The sequence below is a fragment of the Malus domestica genome, chromosome 03, assembly GCF_042453785.1.
Source record: "Malus domestica chromosome 03, GDT2T_hap1".
NCBI lineage: Eukaryota > Viridiplantae > Streptophyta > Magnoliopsida > Rosales > Rosaceae > Malus > Malus domestica.
In genome coordinates, this window is record NC_091663.1 from 1,890,396 (window position 1) to 1,913,598 (window position 23,203).

General features: G+C 39.8%; 2 protein-coding genes, 2 long non-coding RNA genes and 1 pseudogene across 14 annotated transcripts; 2 read left to right on the forward strand and 3 right to left on the reverse strand.

The window, feature by feature from the left end:
* Nucleotides 1-182: 182 nt before the first annotated feature.
* LOC139194011 (uncharacterized) lies at nt 183-1,531 on the reverse strand. The gene is made up of 3 exons (XR_011578671.1): nt 1,390-1,531; nt 453-552; nt 183-320 (listed from the first exon to the last, which is right to left on the reverse strand). It is a non-coding gene; the product is annotated as an uncharacterized lncRNA (long non-coding RNA).
* Nucleotides 1,532-1,939: 408 nt separating this feature from the next.
* On the reverse strand, nt 1,940-6,345 carry LOC103446848 (putative disease resistance RPP13-like protein 1). The gene is made up of 3 exons (XM_029099377.2): nt 2,388-6,345; nt 2,207-2,294; nt 1,940-2,099 (listed from the first exon to the last, which is right to left on the reverse strand). Exon 1 carries the CDS (start codon nt 6,168-6,170, stop codon nt 2,436-2,438), a length of 3,735 nt encoding a protein of 1,244 aa, XP_028955210.2. The 5' UTR covers nt 6,171-6,345; the 3' UTR covers nt 1,940-2,099; nt 2,207-2,294; nt 2,388-2,435.
* Nucleotides 6,346-8,564: 2,219 nt separating this feature from the next.
* LOC139194012 (uncharacterized) lies at nt 8,565-13,070 on the forward strand. The gene is made up of 2 exons (XR_011578672.1): nt 8,565-9,194; nt 12,870-13,070. It is a non-coding gene; the product is annotated as an uncharacterized lncRNA (long non-coding RNA).
* LOC139194009 (probable L-type lectin-domain containing receptor kinase S.7) lies at nt 11,768-13,728 on the forward strand (annotated as a pseudogene).
* LOC103452463 (putative disease resistance RPP13-like protein 1) lies at nt 12,979-22,543 on the reverse strand. Of its 11 annotated transcripts, none has more exons than XM_070818055.1 (16): nt 18,105-22,543; nt 17,927-18,009; nt 17,806-17,822; nt 17,612-17,680; nt 17,390-17,486; nt 16,996-17,121; nt 16,637-16,909; nt 16,431-16,554; nt 16,119-16,310; nt 15,896-16,020; nt 15,500-15,752; nt 14,964-15,370; nt 14,405-14,804; nt 14,025-14,310; nt 13,721-13,893; nt 12,979-13,595 (listed from the first exon to the last, which is right to left on the reverse strand). In XM_070818055.1, exon 1 carries the CDS (start codon nt 21,868-21,870, stop codon nt 18,160-18,162), a length of 3,711 nt encoding a protein of 1,236 aa, XP_070674156.1. In that variant the 5' UTR covers nt 21,871-22,543; the 3' UTR covers nt 12,979-13,595; nt 13,721-13,893; nt 14,025-14,310; nt 14,405-14,804; nt 14,964-15,370; nt 15,500-15,752; nt 15,896-16,020; nt 16,119-16,310; nt 16,431-16,554; nt 16,637-16,909; nt 16,996-17,121; nt 17,390-17,486; nt 17,612-17,680; nt 17,806-17,822; nt 17,927-18,009; nt 18,105-18,159. The 11 variants fall into 11 exon arrangements, with proteins under 11 accessions (XP_070674156.1, XP_070674153.1, XP_070674157.1 ...); XM_070818052.1 differs by having other exon boundaries at nt 14,025-14,183; nt 16,996-17,259; XM_070818056.1 differs by having other exon boundaries at nt 13,721-13,870; nt 14,025-14,183; nt 15,159-15,370; nt 17,390-17,515.
* Nucleotides 22,544-23,203: the final 660 nt, after the last annotated feature.

Here is a 23,203-nt window from a genome sequence, read left to right on the forward strand (position 1 = left end):
ACAACCAATTGATGCATGTTTAAATCATTGGCTGTAGATAATCCTATCTTTACAAGTCCAGAGTTGCTAGTTGCATCAATAAAGCCGACAAATATGTTAGTCCCATCGTGTTGTCCTGACTGATTGCATAGTTGATTTACATTGATACATAAAGGACGAACAAATTACACTCAAGTGTTCAACTACTTCCACTGAAATTTGTAGGCGCAGCAGCCAGCCACCAAGTTTAGTTACACTGGCATTCTAGCAAGCGGTGCCAATAAGCCATGCTCTCTCCAACCGTTGTGTTTGTAGAGAAAGAGAAACATATGTATACGAACCTACGACAAGATGACAGAGGCACTGAAAGATGAGTAAGCATTCTGCCGTATGGAAACCACAGAAGTATATATATTATACACAAGCACCTGAGTGGTTGATGTAAGCTATCATTTTCCCTCTGATAATCCTACCTTTACAGTTCAATAGTTTTGTCTCTGGACCGACGAAGTCCCACATACGTTCAGTCTTTATATAGCTGTTCAAGCGAGCTGAGGTCTAGAGGTCCCCGTCCTGGAAGGAATTGCGAGAGTGGGAGGCGTTGAATTGAAAGTACATTTTGTAACGCCCTCACATTTCATCGCATCAATCCAATTATACAAAACAAACCATATTTCCAATATGCACGTCAAATCACAATTAATAAACATAGATCGATGCTAAAAATAAAAATAACACTTCAATAGAAAGCACATTTAATAAACAAGTATAACTCAATATGGTGCCACCAATACATATATCGAGACACACGTCAACCGAGAACGACACGTCATCATGATAAGCCAACTAAGTTCCATCAAGCCTCAACAACAAACTAGAGATAAACGACACTCTAGAGTATAGCACGTTGACTAGAACGTCAACCGTCGATAAGGTAAGTCCATTAAGATCAACAATCTAAGGTTATTCAATCCGGAAGATCCGCATATCGGATTTCCAATCCGTAAGTTCTCAAAGGTCCAACAACTGATAACTAGGGTGCTCACAAAATTGTACGACGATCCAACGATCGGATTGTCGTCAATACAAACAAGTGGTGGTCCAATTTGATCACCACACCAAACAATTGAATTTCAAGAAACCGAGCTAGACGTAGGTTCATAGGGTCACTAAAATGTATTTGGTACTTAAACAACACTCGTGGACGGTCCCATGCACCTCTACACGCGGTGGTAGCCAAGGTCGAGGGTTTTGAAAATCTGAATTTTCAACATTAACTAAATGAGCTCAAATTTACATGGTAGTTAAAGCTCAACAAGGGAAACACTTTTCACAACTCTAAAATGAATACAAAAGTACAAACCAAGCATACCAACTTGAAGATTATGAAAAGTAGATGAAGTTTCATACCTCACTCGAAGGAAATGGTTGCTGGAATCACCGGAAAAATGACAAAATCGCCGAAAACCCACGGAACTTTGCTGTCTCGAACTAGAAAAATGGGAAATCTAACACTACAGAGATGTAGGGCTCTTCAAGAGTTTTCCATGGACACTAAGATCACCCAAAACGGAGATCGGATGAAGGAGATACAAGCAGGTCAAGTTTGTGGGTTAACGAATCAAATTCACTCCCAAAATGAGTTAGCAACAGCCCTTTTTTTTTTTTTTTTTTTTTTTAAGAAACCTTCCCCCTTTTTAATTTGATTGGGCTTTTTCCCTCAAAGTGAGAGTTTAAATAATTTCTAAAATCTATAGTTTAGTAACACAACTTCAAATGTCCGTAATTATACCGTTATAATCCGGACTTGTAAACGGCTTTCTCCTATGCATTCGTGGTTTCAAGATTATTCGAAAATATAAATTGTGACCTCCAAAGGTCTACGGATTTTAAATAATTACTGACCAAAATTCAAACTTCGTAATTAGTTTAATTAAAATCTAAAGTTAATATAAATTCCCAAAAATTATATAAATTCTCCTTAATACCAATATGTAGTTTGCAATAGTGAAATCCAAGAACAGAATTTCACACATTTCCACCCAAAAGATTTCAAACTTGACAGTCCAGAAAATCAAAGCACCATTTGATAATCCTATCTTTACAGGTTTGCTTGCTTGCTGCATCAATGAAACCGATATATTTGTTAGTCCCATTGCACCTACCAGAAGATTACAGTTATGTCGCAAATGAGAGAAGTGAGAGAAAAGCATCATCCAGGATTTACCTCTTGTTATGCAGGAGAATCATACATATCCACCCCAAGTAGTTCCACATTATCAGACTACAAATAATTCACTCCCCTCGCCGCTCTCCTGTAATTTCATCGGAATTAGACTCTGAAACTCTAATTTAAGCTGGAATATTGCTGAGGACAATCAATTTAATAATAAATAAATAAAAGGTACCTCGCTTTTGTCTTCAGAGTTGAGAGTTGAAGAGAGTGAAATGAAAGCTCATATGATAGTGATTTCATCATCTATGTTTATGCAAGGAATGCGAGCTATGTTTCTCCAATCTTTTCCCTTCTTGTTCCGATACCTCTTCTTCAGAGAAGGACAACCCTCGATGCTCAGATAAGAAAGAGATGCCGGCAAACCCTCTTTTGGCAGGAATTCGAGACTCTCGCAGCCTGAAATTTCTAGCTTTTGAAGAGAAGTAAGGTGCTCAAGTCCCTTTCCGTCCAAAGATTTCAGATTCCATACACCACAGATTTCGAGATGGTGAAGAGTGGCAGGGAGCAGCTGTTCATTGAGCAGCGTCTCCACCAGATCCTTGCTTACTCCGACGATCCCAAATGATTGTAGGTTGGGAGGCAAACCCCCTTGTGCAAATGACACCACATTTGGAAGATTGGCTATCCCCAAATCTTGAAGGGCGGTGAGGGTGTGCATGCGGTCCGGCAACAACTTCAAATTGTCACAGTATAAGACTTGAAAGGAAGTGAGGTTGGGAGTGGGCAATCCCCCGTCGGGAAAAGAGACAAGATTTCGACATCCATTAATATCCAGGGAGTTGAGATGGCTGAGATTTTCATCTGCTCCTCCTGCAACTGAAAGAGATTCCAGATTCTCACAATTACCGATACAAAGAGATGAAAGGTTGGGGAAAATGCCCAAAGGGAACGACCTCAGAGAATCACAGCTGTCGGATAGACTCAAAGACTGAAGGTTAGTCAATGTGGCCATCATCTCACCTGATAGGAATTCTAATTTCTTGCAATTTTCTATACCGAGTGACGTCAGCGTGGTGGGCAGACCATTTGTAGGGAACGACAAGAGTGAGGAACATCCCCATAATGTCAAACTTTGAAGACGATTGCTGTTGTGCATCAGTTGCGGCAACCATTTGCTTCCACCAACACTACCAATACGCAGCATCTGAAGCGATGGCAGCGTCTCCGTCGACTCTAGTAATAATGAGAGACCCGGGCATCCCTTTATTGTCAGTTCTTTAAGAGATTCCCGTAAGGATTCCGCGTTCAGGGTATTACTGGCCCTGTTTTCATGTAGAACCTCACATGCCAAGACCTGAAGTATTTTCAAGGAAGGAAGACGAATGGGCATGTTTCCTCTCAGCTTCGGACATGAGAATAACCTCAGCTCCTCAAGACGAGGAAAGTCTGGACTTTCACCTCCACTTGGACTTGGCTGCCATTCCTCCCACTCTGGCATCTCCCAAAACTCTAACTTCTCTAAACATTGAAATGGTTGATTTCCGCCGTACAACTCAACACCAACACTCTTAACAACTTTCATCCTTTCTACGTAGAGCTCTTTCAGAGCAGGTAGCTGACCAACTGGTGGCAATGAACTGCAATTACCACAGTCACTGAGACGCATCACTTGTAAGTTGGAGAAGGACGAGTCTCCCACCCAATTCGGGAAACTGATTCCGCCATAACACCTGATGGTTAGCTTCACCAAATTTACCGAAGGTTGAAGTCTTTCGAGCACATATCTCTCTTTTACGGAATCATTGGAAACCACACGACCCCATGACAACTCTACCTCGTTGAGATCTTTCTTATCCTCCAGCAAGGCATCAATAGCACCGACTACATTTTGCAGATTCAAGATAGAAATTTTTCTTCCAAGGTGCGACAACTCCCTCAATTCTGCAATGCTTGACCCAGAAGATTTCCCCAACACAAAAGCTGTCAGTGTTCTCAAACTTTTTAGTCTACCCATATGCACAGGCATCTCTTTTATGTTAGTTCCACCAATATCAAGATGACGCAAATGAATCAATTTCCTCATGTCTGCAGGCAATTCAACAAGAGAAGAACAACCGAACAACAACAGAGTTTGTAAATTGTAGAGGGTACACACTGTATCTGGTAACCTTTTAATTGTCGTATAAGAGAGATCAATGTAGCGCAAGTGTATGTGGTTACCAATGGAATCAGGTAAGTGAGTGATGTTTTTGTATCTTGACAATGAAAATGCTCGTAAATATTTTTGTGCTGGTAGTAAATCATCTAGAACCTTGTTGCTTACATATTCATGATCCCAACGGTAATATGGTGCTAAAGACGCTGGAAAGAAGGTACGCAAACACTTGACTCCTTCTAGTGGCTCAAATTTTGGAGATGTATCAAATTTTCCTCGCATATACGACAAGTGGCGAACTCTTTTAGGAACTTCATGTGAATTTTTCTGATCCAACCTTAAACAAAACTCTCCAGACACAAACATAGCCAAGTCATTGATAAGATCATGCATTGTGAAACTTGGTTGATCCAATCTTGGTCTTTGAAATAGTGACCGCGATAACAGTTCGTCAAAGTATCTTTCACCAACCTCCTCCATAGCTTTCTCGTTCTTTGCATTAGGAATTAAGCCTTCTGCCATCCATAGTGGAATTACATTCTCTTTTTCAAATTCATAGTCTTTTGGAAAAATTGAGCAATAAGCAAAGCATCGTTTCAAGTAAGTTGGAAGATAGTGGTAGCTCAATCTTAGAGAAGGAAGAACACTATCAGCATGCGGTAGATCCCAAAGATTGCTATTCAATATGTGATTCCATTCCTTGTAGTCTAGGTTGCAACTTAAGAGACCCCCTAGCGTTTTTGCAGCTAGAGGCAAACCGTTGCACTTACGTGCAATTTGCTTACCAATTTCAACCAAGTTTGGATGTTTATAGGGGTTTTCATTTCTAAATGCATGTTTTGCTAGTAACAACCAACAATCTTCATCTGACAATTTTTCTAAGTTGTGAATAGGAATAGTATTGTGCACAATGGATGCAACACGTCTACTCCTTGTTGTTACAATGACCTTGCTTCCCTTTGCCCCATACGTGAAAAGAATTCGTAGACGCTCCCACTCATTATAATTTTCATTCCAAAGGTCATCCAAGACAAGTAAAACTCTCTTTCCCCTCAGCTGTTCCCTTAGTTGAACTTCAAGGGAATTCATCTCCAAATTGTCACAAGGCTTTTTAGTGATTTCCTCAATAAGGGTCTTAATAACCCTCAAACCCTCATACTGTTCGGAAACACAAACCCAAGCATGAGTATCAAAGTGGTCTTTAACTTGTTCATCATTGTAAAGGAGTTGAGCAAGAGTTGTCTTACCAACCCCGCCCATTCCGACTATAGGGACTACAGAAAAATTACTGCTACTTTCATTGTCAGATAGCAGCAGTAGAGATTTTAACTTTTCTATATCGCCATCCCTTCCATAGGTACAAAATTCGTCCTCAACAACAGAAGTTGTGGGAGTTCTTTGTGAAACATTGCCCCCAACACCTCCTCTAAGACCGAGGTTGTCTTTTTGTTTTGCAAGGTGTTCCAACTTGTTGAACAAATCTTCTATTCTACGATTCAAGGATTTATAATGAAAAGGATTAAGGGAGGTAGAAAGGATGTCCCGCACCTGGATTTTCTTAGTCTGATCTTTGGCCTTGCGACGCAAATCTTCAGTATCAAGCTCATCCACCAAGTCCTCGGCATCGAACACAGCATGTTTGAGCTCGTCTAGCCACATCCCGACGGCAGGGTTGACGATCTGCTTCTCCTCTGCATCGTTGAGCACTGCATGGAGGGTCATCAACGTCACCTTCAGTCTGTCCATGAGTGAATAGTCGAGTCTTCTTGCCCGGAAGAAGTCCATGAACTGTCCGGAGGCAATCTTGTCGCACAACACCTTGATCGAACCGGATAGCAAAGCCTCTCCAACCAAAGCCATTTTCTCTTCTTGGCTAAAGGACTAATTTTGATCAAGTATTTGGAGTTGAAAAACTGAAAATTATTCTTGGCAAAGCCTTTTAAGATTACTTCATGACGAGAGAGACGACTTGATATTTTTCTTGGTTAATAATGCAGCGGACCACACACGGCAAACATAAAGTAGAAATTAGTAGAGGTTGGAAAACGTTACCGATCCAACATTAATTTATTAATTATATTCCTTCATAAAAAAATCGTTGTTGGTCATGAAAATTGGTGGAGTTGGAAAACATTACATCAAACATTAATTAATTTATTATTTTATTACATATATAGATGACATTATTTGATTTGAGTGCATCTTCACATGTGAGACAAAGTCAAAGAAAATAGCTCGGTGAAGATGAACACAATTCAAGAATTCTATCTAATCTTATCAGAACATCTCATGATTCCCATATACTGGCCAATGATAGATCACAAATATTATACTTTACCTATATCATCGATTTCACAACAAATCCAATTTATTTTTTACATGTTTTCAAGAACTATTTTAAGAAGTGACCAGATGGGCCATAGTGATTTTCGATTGGACAAAGCTCATGGGTTATGACAAAAGCCCAGTTTCTACGCTAACAGTTTGAAAGTTGGAAGTATGCAGAGTTTGATGTGAAACCAAGGGCTTTGTTCTCCTGCACATGGAAAAGTAAAAGAAAATGGCTGAGACTTATCTCAAATTGTTAAGTCGTAAAAAAAATATGAAAATTTCCATTGATGGAGCGGCGTAAAATAATTTTTTTTTTAAAAATGCTGTAATTGGATCTCAACATTTTCCCCTTGTCTTAATAAAAGAGTAGAAAAAATCATCGCGGGTAGTAGAGTGGTCAGGGACGAAGTCTAGGTTTATATTCCACACGACACGTCCAGAGTTCGATTCTTGATACTGGTAAATCACACAATAGTGGTTATAGGAGCTGAAATACCTCTGCAAGTCTTCTCAGCACCCAAAAATGTGAACGGCAGTGGCCACCAGCTGATTCCATTTTTAAAAATAAAAAAATAAAATAAAAGAATAGAAAACGTTGGGGTAAATTAGAGCAAGACTATGTGCTTTATGTATTCGATAATTGATTTTCTTTTTTTTTTTGAAAAAATAGAAGGCAATAGTTTCATTAAAACATACTAATGTGATTTATTTGATAATTGATAAATAAATAAATGAAATGTGCTTTGTTTGCCTCCCAATTGTTGTAACGGTCACATTTGGATCTTTGACCCATATGATATGATCAAATGGCCTCCACCATCCTCTTGTGATGATTGAAATCTCCAAAACCAAATCTTGGTACTACTCTATGTATTCTACTCCAATTCCAAAAGCTCTATCTTCATCTTACTGTTAAAAGAAAAATTAAGAAATTTTCAGACGTGACTTCAACGCTATGTAGCATTTAATGTTACGAGTGTATTAGTTATCATATTTAATTTTCACAACTATTACATTTTATATTTTCTATTCTGAATATTTATTTTTTATGACACTCAGTACTATATGCTTTTTGAAGAAAAATGGATTGTACTTTTTCTTGCTTTGCCAGTCTGCCTATGTATTCAACATTCATGGAACCATTCAAGTTTAGGATTTGGTTTGCATCAGCAATGCGCTTCATCATGAGGAATTTAATTATAGGAGAAATTTTTCAGTGTGCCAAAAACACTACTTGGTATATCAAGTGTAATAATGTAATTAGTTGGAATTATTTTCTTTTTCAAGTTTCTAACCCAATTATCTTGTTACACTTAGAATAATGAACTGTGTTCCTGACGTATTGATAAATCTCTCCACATATGAGGGGCCTAAAATCTATCAGTCTAGTTTCTGTGCCAACCATGTCCCTTTTCTTAAGTATACTTAATCTTTAATTTTCTTGGGTTAGCCAATTTTGAGTCAAGGTTAACATGTTTTTGCACAAAACTAATTAAGAAAACACTCTAGTTGCGTAGTTATATTGTCAAATTATCGAATTTGATACTATAAAATTATATAATCAAGTATACGTTACCGCTATTTATATTAAATTAACAGTGTAACACTATAACATACTATATTTCATGATGAACAAAAAATTTCCTTCAACGCTAAACTCATGTTTAATATTGAAATTGTTATTGAATAATGAAGCACGACTTGCAATAAACCTCACATACATTAACAATTGAAAATCGTTGAGACCCACTCTTCCATGTTATTATGTTGACAAAATGTTCCCAGACCAAAAATCTACCATAAAATTCCATGATATTGATGCCCCCAATACGCTGTCGTTTAAGGTCCCTCCCAAAAGTCCCTCATAACCGTTGCAAACCCACTCTCAGCATAAATATTCCTTTCAAACCGGCCCACGCGCCCATTTTCCAACCGTTTAAACCCCACTCCCTCCCGCTCTCTAAACCTCCAAGAACTCTATCTCTCTCTCTCTCTCTCTCTCTCTCTCTCTCTCTCTCTCTCTCTCTCTACATGTTTTCAATCATAATCTGCAAGTCCTTTGCTTTTGCAAAGAAAATCCAAAACCCATTAGTTTCCATCCATCTGAATTCGAAATCTCCGCCTCCATGGCTCCAAGAAAGCTTCTTGATTTCTGGGTCGTCGTCTTCTTCCTCATAGCCCTCTTCCTCCGCCGTGGCTCCGCCGAGAACGTCAACAACTACTTCCCCTCTTTTAACTTCCGAAACCTTACCGGCCTCACCCGCGAGGTCACAGTCCCCTCTTCCAGCCCTGGCGCCGTCATATACAACAACCCAATTCGGTTCTTTGACCCGGAATCCAAGCTACTCGAATTTGAAGCCCGAAAAGCCGGTTTTGAGCGTAGATACCGATCTCTCCGAGCAGCTGAAGGAGGTTATGTTCGTGGGTTTTTTGGCCTAGACGGAAGGGAGCACGGAGAAGCATCTGGTTGAGAATTGGAGCTTTCATACATGCGGGTTCGTTGCGAAAAGGCCAAAGCTACAGCCCCACAATGTGTCTGATACTTATGTGATGGTAAGTCCGAGAATTCCATGTTAGGACCAACCAATTAATAGGTGTATGATATATAATAATTTGCAGAGTTTATTTTCAAATGAAAAATTAAACAACAAATACAATATATCAAGATATAATCACTTAATGAAATTGCTTATAGAATCACAAATCACTGACTTGTTATTTGAGGATAGAGGCTTGCAAAAGCAATCTCCTAAGATAAAAATTCGCCCCTACACCAGTGCAGTAGTGTTGTGCTTTGGCCTGTTATCTCACCAACTTATAAACCCACAGTTGAACAATTTAAAATACAAGAAATAAAGACACCAAGATAATTACGAGGTTCGGCAAAAACCTGCCTACGTCCCCGGAGAGATATTGCTCTTCACTATGAGAATAACTAGTACAAAATATACATGAGTTAAATTGACATAACCCAAACCCCAATCTCTTGTACACTCACATAATTTTTCCAAGAGCCTCACTCTCCCCAAGAGTTTCTCACTCTAACTCTATTTTCTTTTCCCTCTGTGTTTTCCGGATGCTCTCTCTCTCCATTTCTCCACCGGCTCTTTGCAATTAAATGGACAGAAAAGTGAGTCAACTTCTCATTTTTTTCATAGACACAATGATGATCCATCATGCTCCCTTTTCTCAAAACCCAAAACCACTTTCGGCATGCAAATGGGAAATGAATAAAAAATGCCAAAACAAAGGAATCCCATGAAACATCATCATTGTCTTCCACTATTAGCGGAAATGAGATATGGACATATTTGGCCACTATTCCGAAAGCATAACACACAAAGTCACTTAATTGTTAACAGCTCAAAATATGAGCCAATCACAACAATCTCCACCTTGGCGAATATACTGTGCAAAAAATCCTTGCACCCATCACCAAAGTCCATTGGCCTTACATACCAGCATACACACTCTGAATAAACCTCGTTGGTCCTGTTCCGATTCAGTCACTGCCAATGCATGTGCAGCTGCTGCAAGCTAAAAATCACAATTTTAGTTTCAGACAGGATCTCGACACATCCTCGTCTCCTCCAACAATTTTTTTTCCCCCTTCTTTATTGTCTGCAACTTGGAAACTTGTCAGTGCACCCATTTCCAGTAACACCCGTCGAGCCAGACAAATATTCCTCACACTTCTCCTCCTTCATGACCATCTCATCACCTGTGAATCCCATAGCTCCACCTGCTGCAAAACCCCTGCAACACTTGAGACTATACATCACCAGGAGAAGTGTTGCTTCGAGTACCTAGAGGGCATACTCGAAGTCTTCCGCCATAAACTTGCTACAACCCGGCCTTGCACTCGTAGCACTGTGGACCCTTGCCTCCGGAACCGGATCTGAACCTGCTGTTTCTCTCATATTCTCTTTCCAATTTTCTTCCACGATTCCAACCTTTAATAACTTAAGCAGTCTTGTGCCCACCATCATCCATGGTCTCCTTTGTGTATCATTCCACACCAAAGAAGTTTGCACCTGCTCCAAACTTACTGTAACTTTCCATGCAGTAAAGTTTCACAAGGTTCTCGTACGAATCTGAAAGTGAGGTAAGAAGAAAGAGGCCTTTGTCTTCTTCCTCAACATCAACTTTCGCAGTTGATCCAAGCATCCTTGAACATAGCTTCCATTTCTTCAGGCTTTCATTACTCTCCTTTACCAAGAGTAAAATCGTCTCTCCCATTAAACTGCTCAACTGAAAATTCCATGGTGAACAACAAATCTGGACCTCCAACGAACCAAGCCTCCAACGATGCTCTGATACCAATTGTTGTGCTTTGGCCTGTTATCTCACCAACTTATAAACCCACAGTTGAACAATTTAAAATACAAGAAATAAAGACACCAAGATAATTACGAGGTTCGGCAAAAACCTGCCTACGTCCCCGGAGAGATATTGCTCTTCACTATGAGAATAACTAGTACAAAATATACATGAGTTAAATTGACATAACCCAAACCCCAATCTCTTGTACACTCACATAATTTTTCCAAGAGCCTCACTCTCCCCAAGAGTTTCTCACTCTCACTCTATTTTCTTTTCCCTCTGTGTTTTCCGGATGCTCTCTCTCTCCATTTCTCCACCGGCTCTTTGCAATTAAATGGACAGAAAAGTGAGTCAACTTCTCATTTTTTTCATAGACACAATGATGATCCATCATGCTCCCTTTTCTCAAAACCCAAAACCACTTTCGGCATGCAAATGGGAAATGAATAAAAAAATGCCAAAACAAAGGAATCCCATGAAACATCATCATTGTCTTCCACTATTAGCCAAAATGAGATATGGACATATTTGGCCACTATTCCGAAAGCATAACACACAAAGTCACTTAATTGTTAACAGCTCAAAATATGAGCCAATCACAACAAGTAGATCAGTGGACGTCTATCTTGCAGGATACAACTATCTAATCCAAGTTCTTGCACACGAACTTGGATTCTTGGCGAATCGGTTGTGGTGTTTCTTTGTGAAATATGGAAAAAGGAAGCGATGGAATTGATTGATCCTTTTAGATATAACTGTTAAAAACTAAGTTTTTAGAATAAAAAACAAGGCTAATCTTTGACATTTAATATTTATACCCAAACCCTTCAAATCTAAAATCCTAGATCCAAGGCTTTAGTCCAATTTCCTTCAAACCATAAGTCTGAGAACACACTTATAAAGAGGACTTAAAGTAGGGAAATGGGCGATGGGGACTGGGAGTCCCACATAATCACAAGTTCCAACATTCCAGTGTCCGGTTCGGGAGATAAGCACCACAGGCGGCTCGGCTTAGGACTTGGTATTGCCGGGCCTGCGTTTTTTTTGCGTGGCGCTGTTGGTTTTCGGGTATGTTTCCGTGACGAAATGGATGGAGGTGAGAAGACAGAAGAGCTTCAAAGCAGAGGTTGTGGCAAGTCCGAGAGAGTTTAGTTACAAGGAGCTAAAATATGCCAAGGAGGGTTTCATTCCAGTAGGATTCTAGAGCATGGAGCTTTCCGGTCTGTTTACAAGGCGTTTTTCGTGTCTATGGGCACCATTTCTGCGGTGAAAAGATCCAAGAATTCCATTAAAGGTAAAACTGAATTCCTTTCTGAGTTGTCGATTATTGCTTGCTTGCGCCACAAGAATATAGTTCACCTTCAAGGCTGGTGTGTTGACAAGGGTGAATTGCTTCTTGTTTACGATTTCATGCCTAATGGAAGCCTCGAAAAGGCACTGTACCAAGAACCCGGACAAAGTACCTTGTTAGATTGGTCTCCGAGACTGAAAGTTGCGGTTGGATTGGCGTCTGTTTTGACGTATCTGCATCCGGAATGTGAGCAGCAGGTAATCCACAGGGACATAAAGACTGTCAATGTATTGCTGGACGGGAATTTAAACGCAAGGTTCAGTGATTTCGGGTTGGCAAAGCTCATGGATCACGATAAAAGCCGTTGTCTTGGTAGCTATTGCATCGGCCTTTTGGCTGGTCCAATTTTAGGTACTGCTGGACTAAGTTCCAATATGCTCATTGCAGTCCTCTTGCCCCGAAAGCATCAATTAAACAACAGCGGAATGTGCTAAACTCTATTCAGTTATATTGTTAAAGGAGCAATTTCCCTTCTGCAAAATGTAAAATGCCCTCAGTTACCTCCTATCAAAACCAAAATACTTGTAATAACTGGTTTTCGTTTCTCCTTGCAGATTTCCAAAGTCCATTTGTGAACAGTTTCTTGAGCAGGCGACACCCTTTCAACTCGAAATGTAGCTGAAACGAGTACAACTTTTTTTGATGTATAGGATTCTGTCGTAATTGTTATCTCAGATAATTTGCAGATTGATTGTAGTTAAGAAGAGTAACAAGTTCCATTGGCAGATAGGCAATTACCTGAGCTACTCAGCAAATATAGCACATTTTCTACGTGGGTTACAAAAGCAGCTCACCACAAATATATACAAATTTAACTACAACGGGATGGTCCAATGGTTGGGAACGAGTTTTAGACTCGTATTCTACACAGCACGTCCTGAGTTCGATTTCTGGCGTTGGTGAATCACATGATGGTGACCAAGGGAGGCTAAAATGCTTTTGAGTCTTTCCAACCCTCAAAATGGTGGACTACCATGGCGAAGCCACTGGCATTCTAGAAAGTGGTGCCAAAAAGCCATGCTCTCTTCAACCATTGTGTTTGTAGAGAAACATATGAGTATATACACCTACCTCAAGATGACAGAGGCATTGAAAGATGAGTAAGCATTCCGCCATATGGAACCACAGCAGTACATATGAGAGAAAAAAAAAACATCATCAAGGAGTTACTTGCATCCCATGCAGGGGTAATCATATATGCGAGAGATTGCCGCCGCACCAATCAACTACTGGTAATATGCAAGCTAAAACCGGTTGTTATTATATTTGATGATACTGTCCTGAAATTCAAAGAAACATGTAAATGTTAGGGGAGAAATTAAAAATAAGAGAGAGAAGAAAGGGTAGCACAGTTAATCGGTACAGTTCAATAGTTTTCTCTCTGGGCCGATGAAGTCCCACATACATTCAATCTTTATATAGATGTTGACAAGAGCTGAGGTCTGCAGGTCCCTGTTCAAAGTCCATTTCTGTCCAAAGACTTCAAACTTGACAGTCCAGAAAACCAGAGCACCATTTGATAATCCTATCTTTACAGGTTTACTCTGTTTGCTCGCTGCATCAATGAAACCGATATACCTGCTAGTACCATCAAATTGTCCTGACTTAGGATATAGTTGAATTGAACTGTCAAAGAAAAAGACTGATATATAAAATGCAATGTAGATAAAGCAAACTGAAGATAGAAAAAGTGAGAGAGAGTAAATTACAATTTACAGCTGATCTGCAATGTTCCACCGGTGAAATCCTCCTTAATATATATGCAATCTAGTAACGCAACGTATGTACTGGCACTCAAGCAAGTACAGCCATGAGGCACTCTTCAACTGTTGTGTTAGTAGCGAGAAACATATCTCCAGTGGACCTACCTGAAGATTACAGTTACAGTGAAAGATGAGAAAGTTATGCCTCAAATGAGACAAGCATGAGAAAACCCTCACATGCAGGAGAATCATATATATCAGACTACAAAGAAGTCACTCCCCTCGCATTCTCCTGTAATTTCATCGGAATTAGACTCTCAAACTTGAATTTAAGTAGGAATATTGTTGCTAAGGACAATCAATTTAATAATAAATAAAAAAATTACCTGGCTTTTGTCTTGAGAGTTGAGAGTTGAGATTTGGAGAGAGTGAAATGAAGGCTCATATGATGATGACTTCTCCATCGATCTTTATGCAAGGAATGCGAGCTATGTTTCTCCAATCTTTTCCCTTCTTGGTCTCATACCTCTTCTTAAGAGAAATAAAATTCTCAATGCTCAGATAAGAGATGCCGGAAAACCCTCTTTTGGCAGGAATTCGAGACTCTTACACCCTACATTTCTGGCTGTTGAAGAGAAGTGAGGTGCTCAAGTCCCTTTCTGTCCAAAGATTTCAGATTCCATACATAAGAGATCCAGAGAGTGTGAAGAGTGGCAGGGAGCAGGTGTTCATTGAGCAAAATCTCCAGCAGATCCTTGTTTCCTTCGCTCCGAAATTAATTGGCTCCTGTAGGAAGATTTCGTATTAACCACCCAACATCAAATGTACTTAAAAGTAGTCATTACAGAACAAAGCACACTATGGTTCATGAGCAAACTGAAAAGTAATCATTACAACTTATGACTATTACTAAGATTAAAGTTTTTTAGGGTGTCAAAGATTCACCTCATCAAAATCTTGTCGGAGATTTCAACCCAGTTGAAGAAAAAAGAGTACCAAACACCAACAAATTACAAGTTATGACTATCTAGCTTGTATTAATTAAAACATCCAAAATAATGTCCAGGTGAGTCTTCAAACTATAGCAACTCTTAATATCATGCAAGTCGATGTGCAACATTTTTGGGCCTCTCATCTCACATAATATTGGACCAAACGCAGAATAATCCTTCTCCTTTTGCAACAGTCCTGCCAAAGATAGAGTGGAATTACTCTCCACTTCCACAGCAGCAGCCCCCGAATCAGCCGCCATCGGCAGCCAACGATGCAGTGTTCTGGCCTAAAACGTACGTGGTAGAGAAAAATGAACCCCCGCATGCACTTGGCTGTACAGGCAGCAACAAAGTGTGTAGCTGCATGCGAATCAGAAAAACAAATACCATATATTAAGAGAAACAATGAATGGACCCCTTAGCGACTGGGAAATCCAGCTATGGGCGATAACATACATGAAGCACTACCATGGTTGAGTTGCTACTTACCAAGAAAGCTTCCAAATTTGAGAGCCCGCAGGGCCAACTTTCACCATCAAACTTGGGTTAAGGCGTATTATCGTCCATTTCTCCACGGCATCTTCCTCTTGAGCGGTTAACGAATCAAACGATTGCCTGCATATATAGTGAGCAATTCTGCAATGTTCAAACCTCCGAGTCGAGATGCAACTTTGAATATTCTCTTGATTGCTCATGAAATCCACAATGGTGAATGCTATAACCTCTCAGTTCCTTTGGATCACTTCCAGGAGATAAGATGTTCATTGGTGGCAACAATAGGAACAATTTCATTTAACGTATGTGATATATATATATATCTCTTTAAGGATAGTATGTGGATGCAGAGTTTTGATGAAAATGTAGGAAAAGAACGCAGAGCTTTACCTTCATATGCTTTGTACCATTTCATTATAAATCGAACTGTGAAAGCAAGTTTTCTCTCAATCCATTTCAATAGGATGCCAACTCAACTGCTTTCCTTTTTCATACCTCAGCTTAACAAGATACTCCTAAATTCAAAGATGAAGAAATTATTATTGATACATTTATCTTAGAAAACAAGCGAATGGAACTTAAAACAAAAGAGAGTGGTGGAACGCTCAATTACCGCTCATCCGCAGTGCTCAACGTAAGAATTACCATTCTTGTGAAATCCGTTGCACACCAGCCAACCACTTATTCAAGTAATATCATTTACTGGAATAGCAACAAACACAAGCATGACGACACTGCTACAAGGAACAAGAGCGCTGTTCAACCACTGTCTGTATAAAAGCATATCTACACCCAGAGTTGCCATCTGCATCAATAAAGCCGACAAATATGTTAGTCCCATCGTGTTGTCCTTACTGATTGCATAGTTGAATTACATTGATACATAAAGTAAGAACAAATTACACTCAAGTGTTCAACTACTTACACTTAAATCCGTAGGCGCAGCAGCCAGCCACCAAGTCTAGTCACACGGGCATTCTAGCAAGCGGTGCCAATAAGCCAAGCTCTCTCCAACCATTGTGTTTGTAGAGAAACATATGTGTATGCACCTACCACAAGATGACAGAGGCATTGAAAGATGAGTAAGCATTCCACCGTATGGAAACCACAGAAGTATATATACACAAGTACCTGAGTGGTTGAAGTAAGCTAACATCGTTTCCCCCCGTGATAATCCTATCTTTACAGTTCAATAGTTTTCTCTCTGGACCGACGAAGTCCCACATACATTCAATCTTTATATAGCTATTCAAGAGAGCTAAGGTCTAGAGGTCCCTGTCCTGGAAGGAATTGCGTGAGTGGGAGGCGTTGAAAGTCCATTTCCACCCAAAATATTTCAAACTTGACAGTCCAGAAAATCAGAGCCCCATTTGATAATCCTATCTTTAGAGGTTCGCTTGCTTGCTGTGTCAATGAAACCGATATATCAGAAGATTAGAGTCAAGTCACAAACGAGATAAGTATGAGAAAAGCATCATCCAGGGTTTTACCTCTTGTCATGCAGGAGAATCATATATATCGACCTCTCCTGTAATTTCACTCCCCTCGCATTTGGCTGCACAGTCCTGCCAACAACAACTTCAATGCAGAATAATGCTTCTTCCTTTGCTACAGTCCTGCCAAAGATAGAGTGGAATTATATCCACTTCCATAGCAGCAGCCTCCAAATCAACCGCCATCGGCAGCCAACGACGTAGTGTCATGGCCTAAAATGTACGTGGTAGAGAAAAATGAACCCCCGTGTGCGCGCTTGGCTGCACAGGCAGCAACAAAGTGTGTGGCTGCATATGAATCAGAAAAACAATGAATGGACCCCTTAGTGACTGGGAAATCCTGCTATGTGCTATCATGTACATGAAGCACTATGGTTGAGTTGCTACTTACCAAGAAGGTTTCTAAATTTGAGAGCCCGCTGCTCCAACTTTCACCATCAAACTTGGGTTAAGGCTTATCATCATCTATTTCTCCACGGCATCTTCCTCTAGAGCAGTTAACGAATCAAATGATTACCTGCGTATATAGTGAGCAAATCTGCAATGTTCAAATAATTTTTTTCTTCGTTTGTTAACTTGCTACATCACACACACTAATATATGGAAAACAAACCTCCAAGTCCAGATGCAACTTTGAATATTCTCTTGATTGCTCATGAAATCCACAATGGTGAGAAGAATGCTAATATATAGAAAACAAGCCGACAAATACGTTAGTCCCATCGTGTTGTCCTGACTGATTGCATGGTTGAATTACATTGATCCATAAAGGAAGAACAAATTACACTCAAGTGTTCAACTACTTACACTGAAATCTGTAGGCGCTGCATCAATTAAACCGATATATCTGTTAGTCCCATCACATCTACCAGAAGATTACAGTTATGGTGCAAACGGGAGAAGTATGAGAAATCATCCAGGGATTTACCTCTTGTCATGCAGGAGAATCATATATAACGACCCCAAGTAGTTCCACAGTATCAGAAAAAATTCACTCCCCTCGCCACTCTCCTGTAATTTCATCGGAATTAGACTCTGAAACTCTAATTTAAGCTGGAATATTGCTGAGGACAATCAATTTAATAATAAATAAATAAATAAAGTACCTGGCTTTTGTCTTGAGAGTTGAGAGTTGAGAGTTGGAGAGAGTGAAATGAAAGCTCATATGATGATCTCATCATCTATGTCTATGCAAGGAATGCGAGCTATGTTTCTCCAATCTTTTCCCTTCTTGTTCCCATACCTCTTCTTCAGAGAAGGACAACCCTCGATGCTCAGATAAGAAAGAGATGCCGGCAAACCCTCTTTTGGCAGGAATTTGAGACTCTCGCACCCTGAAATTTTTAGCTGTTGAAGAGAAGCGAGATGCTCAAATCCCTTTCCGTCCAAAGATTTCAGATTCGATGCATCATAGATTAGGAGAGTGTGAAGAGTGGCAGGGAGCAGCTGTTCATTGAGCAACGTCTCCACCAGATCCCAGTTACGGATAAATAATGTTTGTAGGTTGGGAGGCAAACCCCCTTGTGCAAATGACACCACATTTGGAAGATTGGATATCTCCAAACCTTGAAGGGCGGTGAGGGTGTGCATTCGGTCCGGCAACAACTTCAAATTCTCGCAGTTAAAGACTATAAAGGAAGTGAGGTTGGGAGTGGGCAATCCCCCGTCGGGAAAAGAGACAAGATTTGGACAGTACCTGATATCCAGGATGTTGAGATTTTCATCTGCTCCTCCTTCAACAGATACAGATAGGGATTCCAGATTACAACTCCATATTTCAAGATATGCAAGTTTGGGGAAAATGCCCAAAGGGAACGACCTCAGAGAATCACAGCTCCTTATTAGATACAAAGACTGAAGGGAAGTCAATTTGGCCATCATCTCACGTGATAGGAATTCTAATTTCTTGCAATTTTGTATACGGAGTGACGTCAGCGTGGTGGGCAGACCATTTGTAGGGAACGACAAGAGTGAGGAACATCCATATAACGTCAAACTTCGAAGACGATTGCTGTTGTGCGGCAACCATTTGCTTCCACCAACACTACCAATACGGAGCATCTGAAGCGACGGCAGCGTCTCCGTCGACTCTAGTAACAATGAGAGACCCGGGCATCCCATTATTGTCAGTTTTTCAAGAGATCCTCGTAAGGACTCCGTGTTCAGGGTATTACTGGCCCTGTTTTCATGTAGAACCTCACACTCAGACACATCAAGTGTTTTCAAGGAAGGAAGATGAGTGGGCAAGTCTCCTCTCAGCTTCGGACACCAACGTAACCTCAGCTCCTTAAGACGAGGAAAGTCTGGACTTTCACCTCCACTTGGACTAGGCTGCCATTCCTCCCACTCTGGCATCTCCCCAAACTCTAGCTTCTCTAAACATTGAAATGGTTGATTTCCCCCGTACAACTCACCACCAACACTCTTAACAACATTCATCCTTTCTACGTAGAGCTCTTTCAGAGCAGGTAGCTGACCAACTGGTGGCAATGAACTGCAATTACCAGAGTCACTGAGACGCATCACTTGTAAGTTGGAAAAGGACAAGTCTCCTACCCAATTTGGGAAACTGATTCCGCCATAACACCTGATGGTTAGTTTCACCAAATTTACCGAAGGTTGAAGTCTTTCGAGCACACATATCTCTTTCACGGAATCATTGGAAACTACGTCACCCCATGACAACTCTACCTCGTTAACATCTTTCTTATCCTTCAGCAAGTCATCAATATCACCAACTACATTTTGCAGATTCAAGATCGAAATTTTTCCTCCAAGGTGCGACAACTCTCTCAGTTCTGCAATGCTTGACCCAGTAGATTTCCCCAACACAAAAGCTGTCAGTGTTCTCAAACTTTTTAGCCTACCCATATGCACAGGCATCTCTTTTATGTTAGTTCCACCAATATCAAGATGACGCAAATGAATCAATTTCCTCATGTCTGCAGGCAATTCAACAAGAGAAGAACAACCTAACAATAATAGAGTTTGTAAATTGTAGAGAGTACACACTGTATCTGGTAACCTTTCAATTGCCGTATAAGAGAGATTAATGTAGCGCAAGTGTATGTGGTTACCAATGGAATCAGGTAAGTGAGTGATGTTTTTGTATCTTGATAATGAAAATGCCCGTAAACATTTTTGTGCTAGCAATAAATCATCTAGCACCTTATTGCTTACATATCCAACATTCCAACCATAATATGGTGGTAAAGACACTGGAAAGAAGGTACGCAAACACTTAACTCCTTTTAATGGCTCAAATATTGGAGATGTATCAAATTCTCCTCTCATATATGACAAGTGGCGAACTTTTTTAGAAACTTCATGCGAATTTTTTTGATCCAACCTTAAACAAAACTCTCCAGACACAAACATAGCCAAGTCATTGATAAGATCATGCATTGTGAAACTTGGTTGATCCAATCTTGGTCTTTGAAATAGTGAACGCGATAACAGTTCATTAAAGTACCTTTCACCAACCTCCTCCATTGCTTTCTTGCTCTCTGATTGTGAAATTAAACCTTCTGCCATCCATAGTAGAATAACATTTTCTTTTTCAAATTCATAGTCCTTTGGAAAAATTGAGCAATAAGCAAAGCATCGTTTCAAGTGAGCCGGAAGATAATGGTAACTCAATCTTAGAGAAGGAAGAAGACTATTAGGGTGTGGCAGATCCCAAAGATTGCTATCCAATATGTGATTCCATTCCTTGTAGTCTAGGTTGCAACTTAAGAGACCCCCTAGTGTTTTTGCAGCTAGAGGTAAACCATTGCACTTACGTGCAATTTCCTTACCAATTTCAACCAAGTCTAGATGTGCACCGGGGTTTTCATTTCTAAATGCATGTTTTTCCAGTAACGACCAACAGTCTTCATCCGACAATTCTTTTAAATCGTGAATAGGAATAGTATTGTGCACGATGGCTGCAACATGTCTGCTCCTTGTTGTTACAATGATTTTGCTTCCCTTTGCCCCATACGTGAAAAGAATTCGTAAACGCTCCCAGTCATCATAGTTTTCATTCCAAAGGTCATCCAAGACAAGTAAAAATCTCTTTCCACTCAGTTGTTCCCTTAATTGAACTTCAAGGGAATTCATCTCCAAATTGTCACAAGGCTTTTTAGTGATTTCCTCCATAAGGGCCTTAATAACCCTCAAAGCCTCATACTGTTCGGAAACACAAACCCAAGCATGAGTGTCAAAGTGCTTTTTAACTCGTTCATCGTTGAAAAGGAGTTGAGCAAGAGTTGTCTTACCAACCCCGCCCATACCGACTATAGGGACTACAGAAAAATTACTGCTACTTTCATTGTCAGATAGCAACAGTAGATCTTTTAACTTGTCTTTATCTCCATCCCTACCATAGGTATAAAATCCGTCCTCAACAACAGAAGTTGTGGGAGTTCTTTGTGAAACATTGCCTCCAACAACATCTTCTCTAAGACGGAGGATATCTTTTTTATTTGCAAGGTCTTCCAACTTGTTGAATAAAACTTCTATCCTACCATTCATGCCTTTATAATTAAAAGGTTTACGAGAGGTAGAAAGGAAGTTCCACACCTGGGTTTTCTTAGTCTGATCTTTCGCCTTGCAACGCGAAGCTTCAGTATCGATCTCATCCACCAAGTCCTCGGCCTCGAACACAGCATGTTTGAGCTCGTCAAGCCACATCCCGACGTCACGGTCGACAATCTGCTTCTCCTCTGCATCGTTGAGCACTGCATTGAGGGTCATCAACTTCACCTTCAGTCTGCCCACGAGTGAATGGTCGAGTCTTCTTGCCCGGAGGAAGTCTATGAACTCTCCAGAAATCTTGTCGCACAGCACCTTGATCGAACCCGAGAGCAAAGCCTCTCCAACCAAAGCCATTTTCTCTTCTGGCAAAAGGACTAACTTTGATCAAGTATTCGAAGTTGGAAAACTGAGAATTCTGCTTGGCAAAGCCTGTTAAGATTACTTCACGACTGGTGAGACGACTTGATATTTTTCTTGGTCAATAATGCAGTGGACCGCACACGGCAAACATAAAGTAGTAATTTGCGGAGGTTGGAAAACGTTACCATCCAACATTAATTTATTAATTATTTTCTTCCATGAAAAAAATCGTTGTTGGTCATGAAAATTGGTGGAGGTTGGAAAACATTACATCAAACATTAATTTATTTATTACTTTCTTACCCATGTGGATGACATTATTTGATTTGAGTGCATCTTCACATGTGGGACAAAGTCAAAGAAAGTGACTGATAAAGAGGATCACAATTCAAGATTCTATCTAATCTTCCTAATCAGAACATCTCACAATTCTCTTATAATGGCCAATGATAGCTCACAAATACAAACATAAGCAGAAGAACAATAAAGAGCGATAACTACTCTAAATTTTTTGAATTCTCGTATTATTTTCATTGCTTTTGTAATTTTAGTTTGATAATAAGAGAGACTACTGCAGTTGCTCTGTAAACGTATACACATTTTTCGAACTCTGTAAATATTGTGTTTTATTTCTTTTATATAATATTTTACATATATCATCGATTTCATAACAGGACAAGGATTGTCTGCGCTCCTATTTTCGATACCCTCTTGTTTGTGTAGTCACAGTTAAGTCACGTTAACATTTTATATTACTATTCATTTTTGTCTTATTATATCTATAAAAAAATTAATATAAAATGTTGACATGACTTAACTTTGATCACACAAAACAGAAAAACATGGGAGAATACCGAAAATGGAAGAGCAGACAATCCTTGTCTTTCGTAACAAATTCAATTTATTTTTTACATTTTCTAAGAACTATTTTATGAAGTGACCAGATGGGCCTTAGTGGTTTTGGATTGGACAAAGCTCATGGATTATGACAAGAGCCCAGTTTCAACTTTGGAAGTTGGAAGTACACAGAGTTTGATGTGAAACCGAGGGCTTTGCTCTCCTACACATGGAAAAGTAAAAGAAAATGACTGAGACTTATCTAATTCTCATTTAATTAAATCTCAATTGTTAAGTCTTAAAAAAATATGTGCAAAGGAAAATTTCCATTGAAACCAACAGCCCAAACAAGTATGATTGAGAGACGTAAAATTAAAAGAAAAAAAAATTGCTATAATTGGATCTCAACATTTTTCCCTTGTCTTAATAAAAGAGTAGAAAAAACCAACACGGGTAGTAGTGTGGTCAGGGACGAAGTCTAGGTTTATAT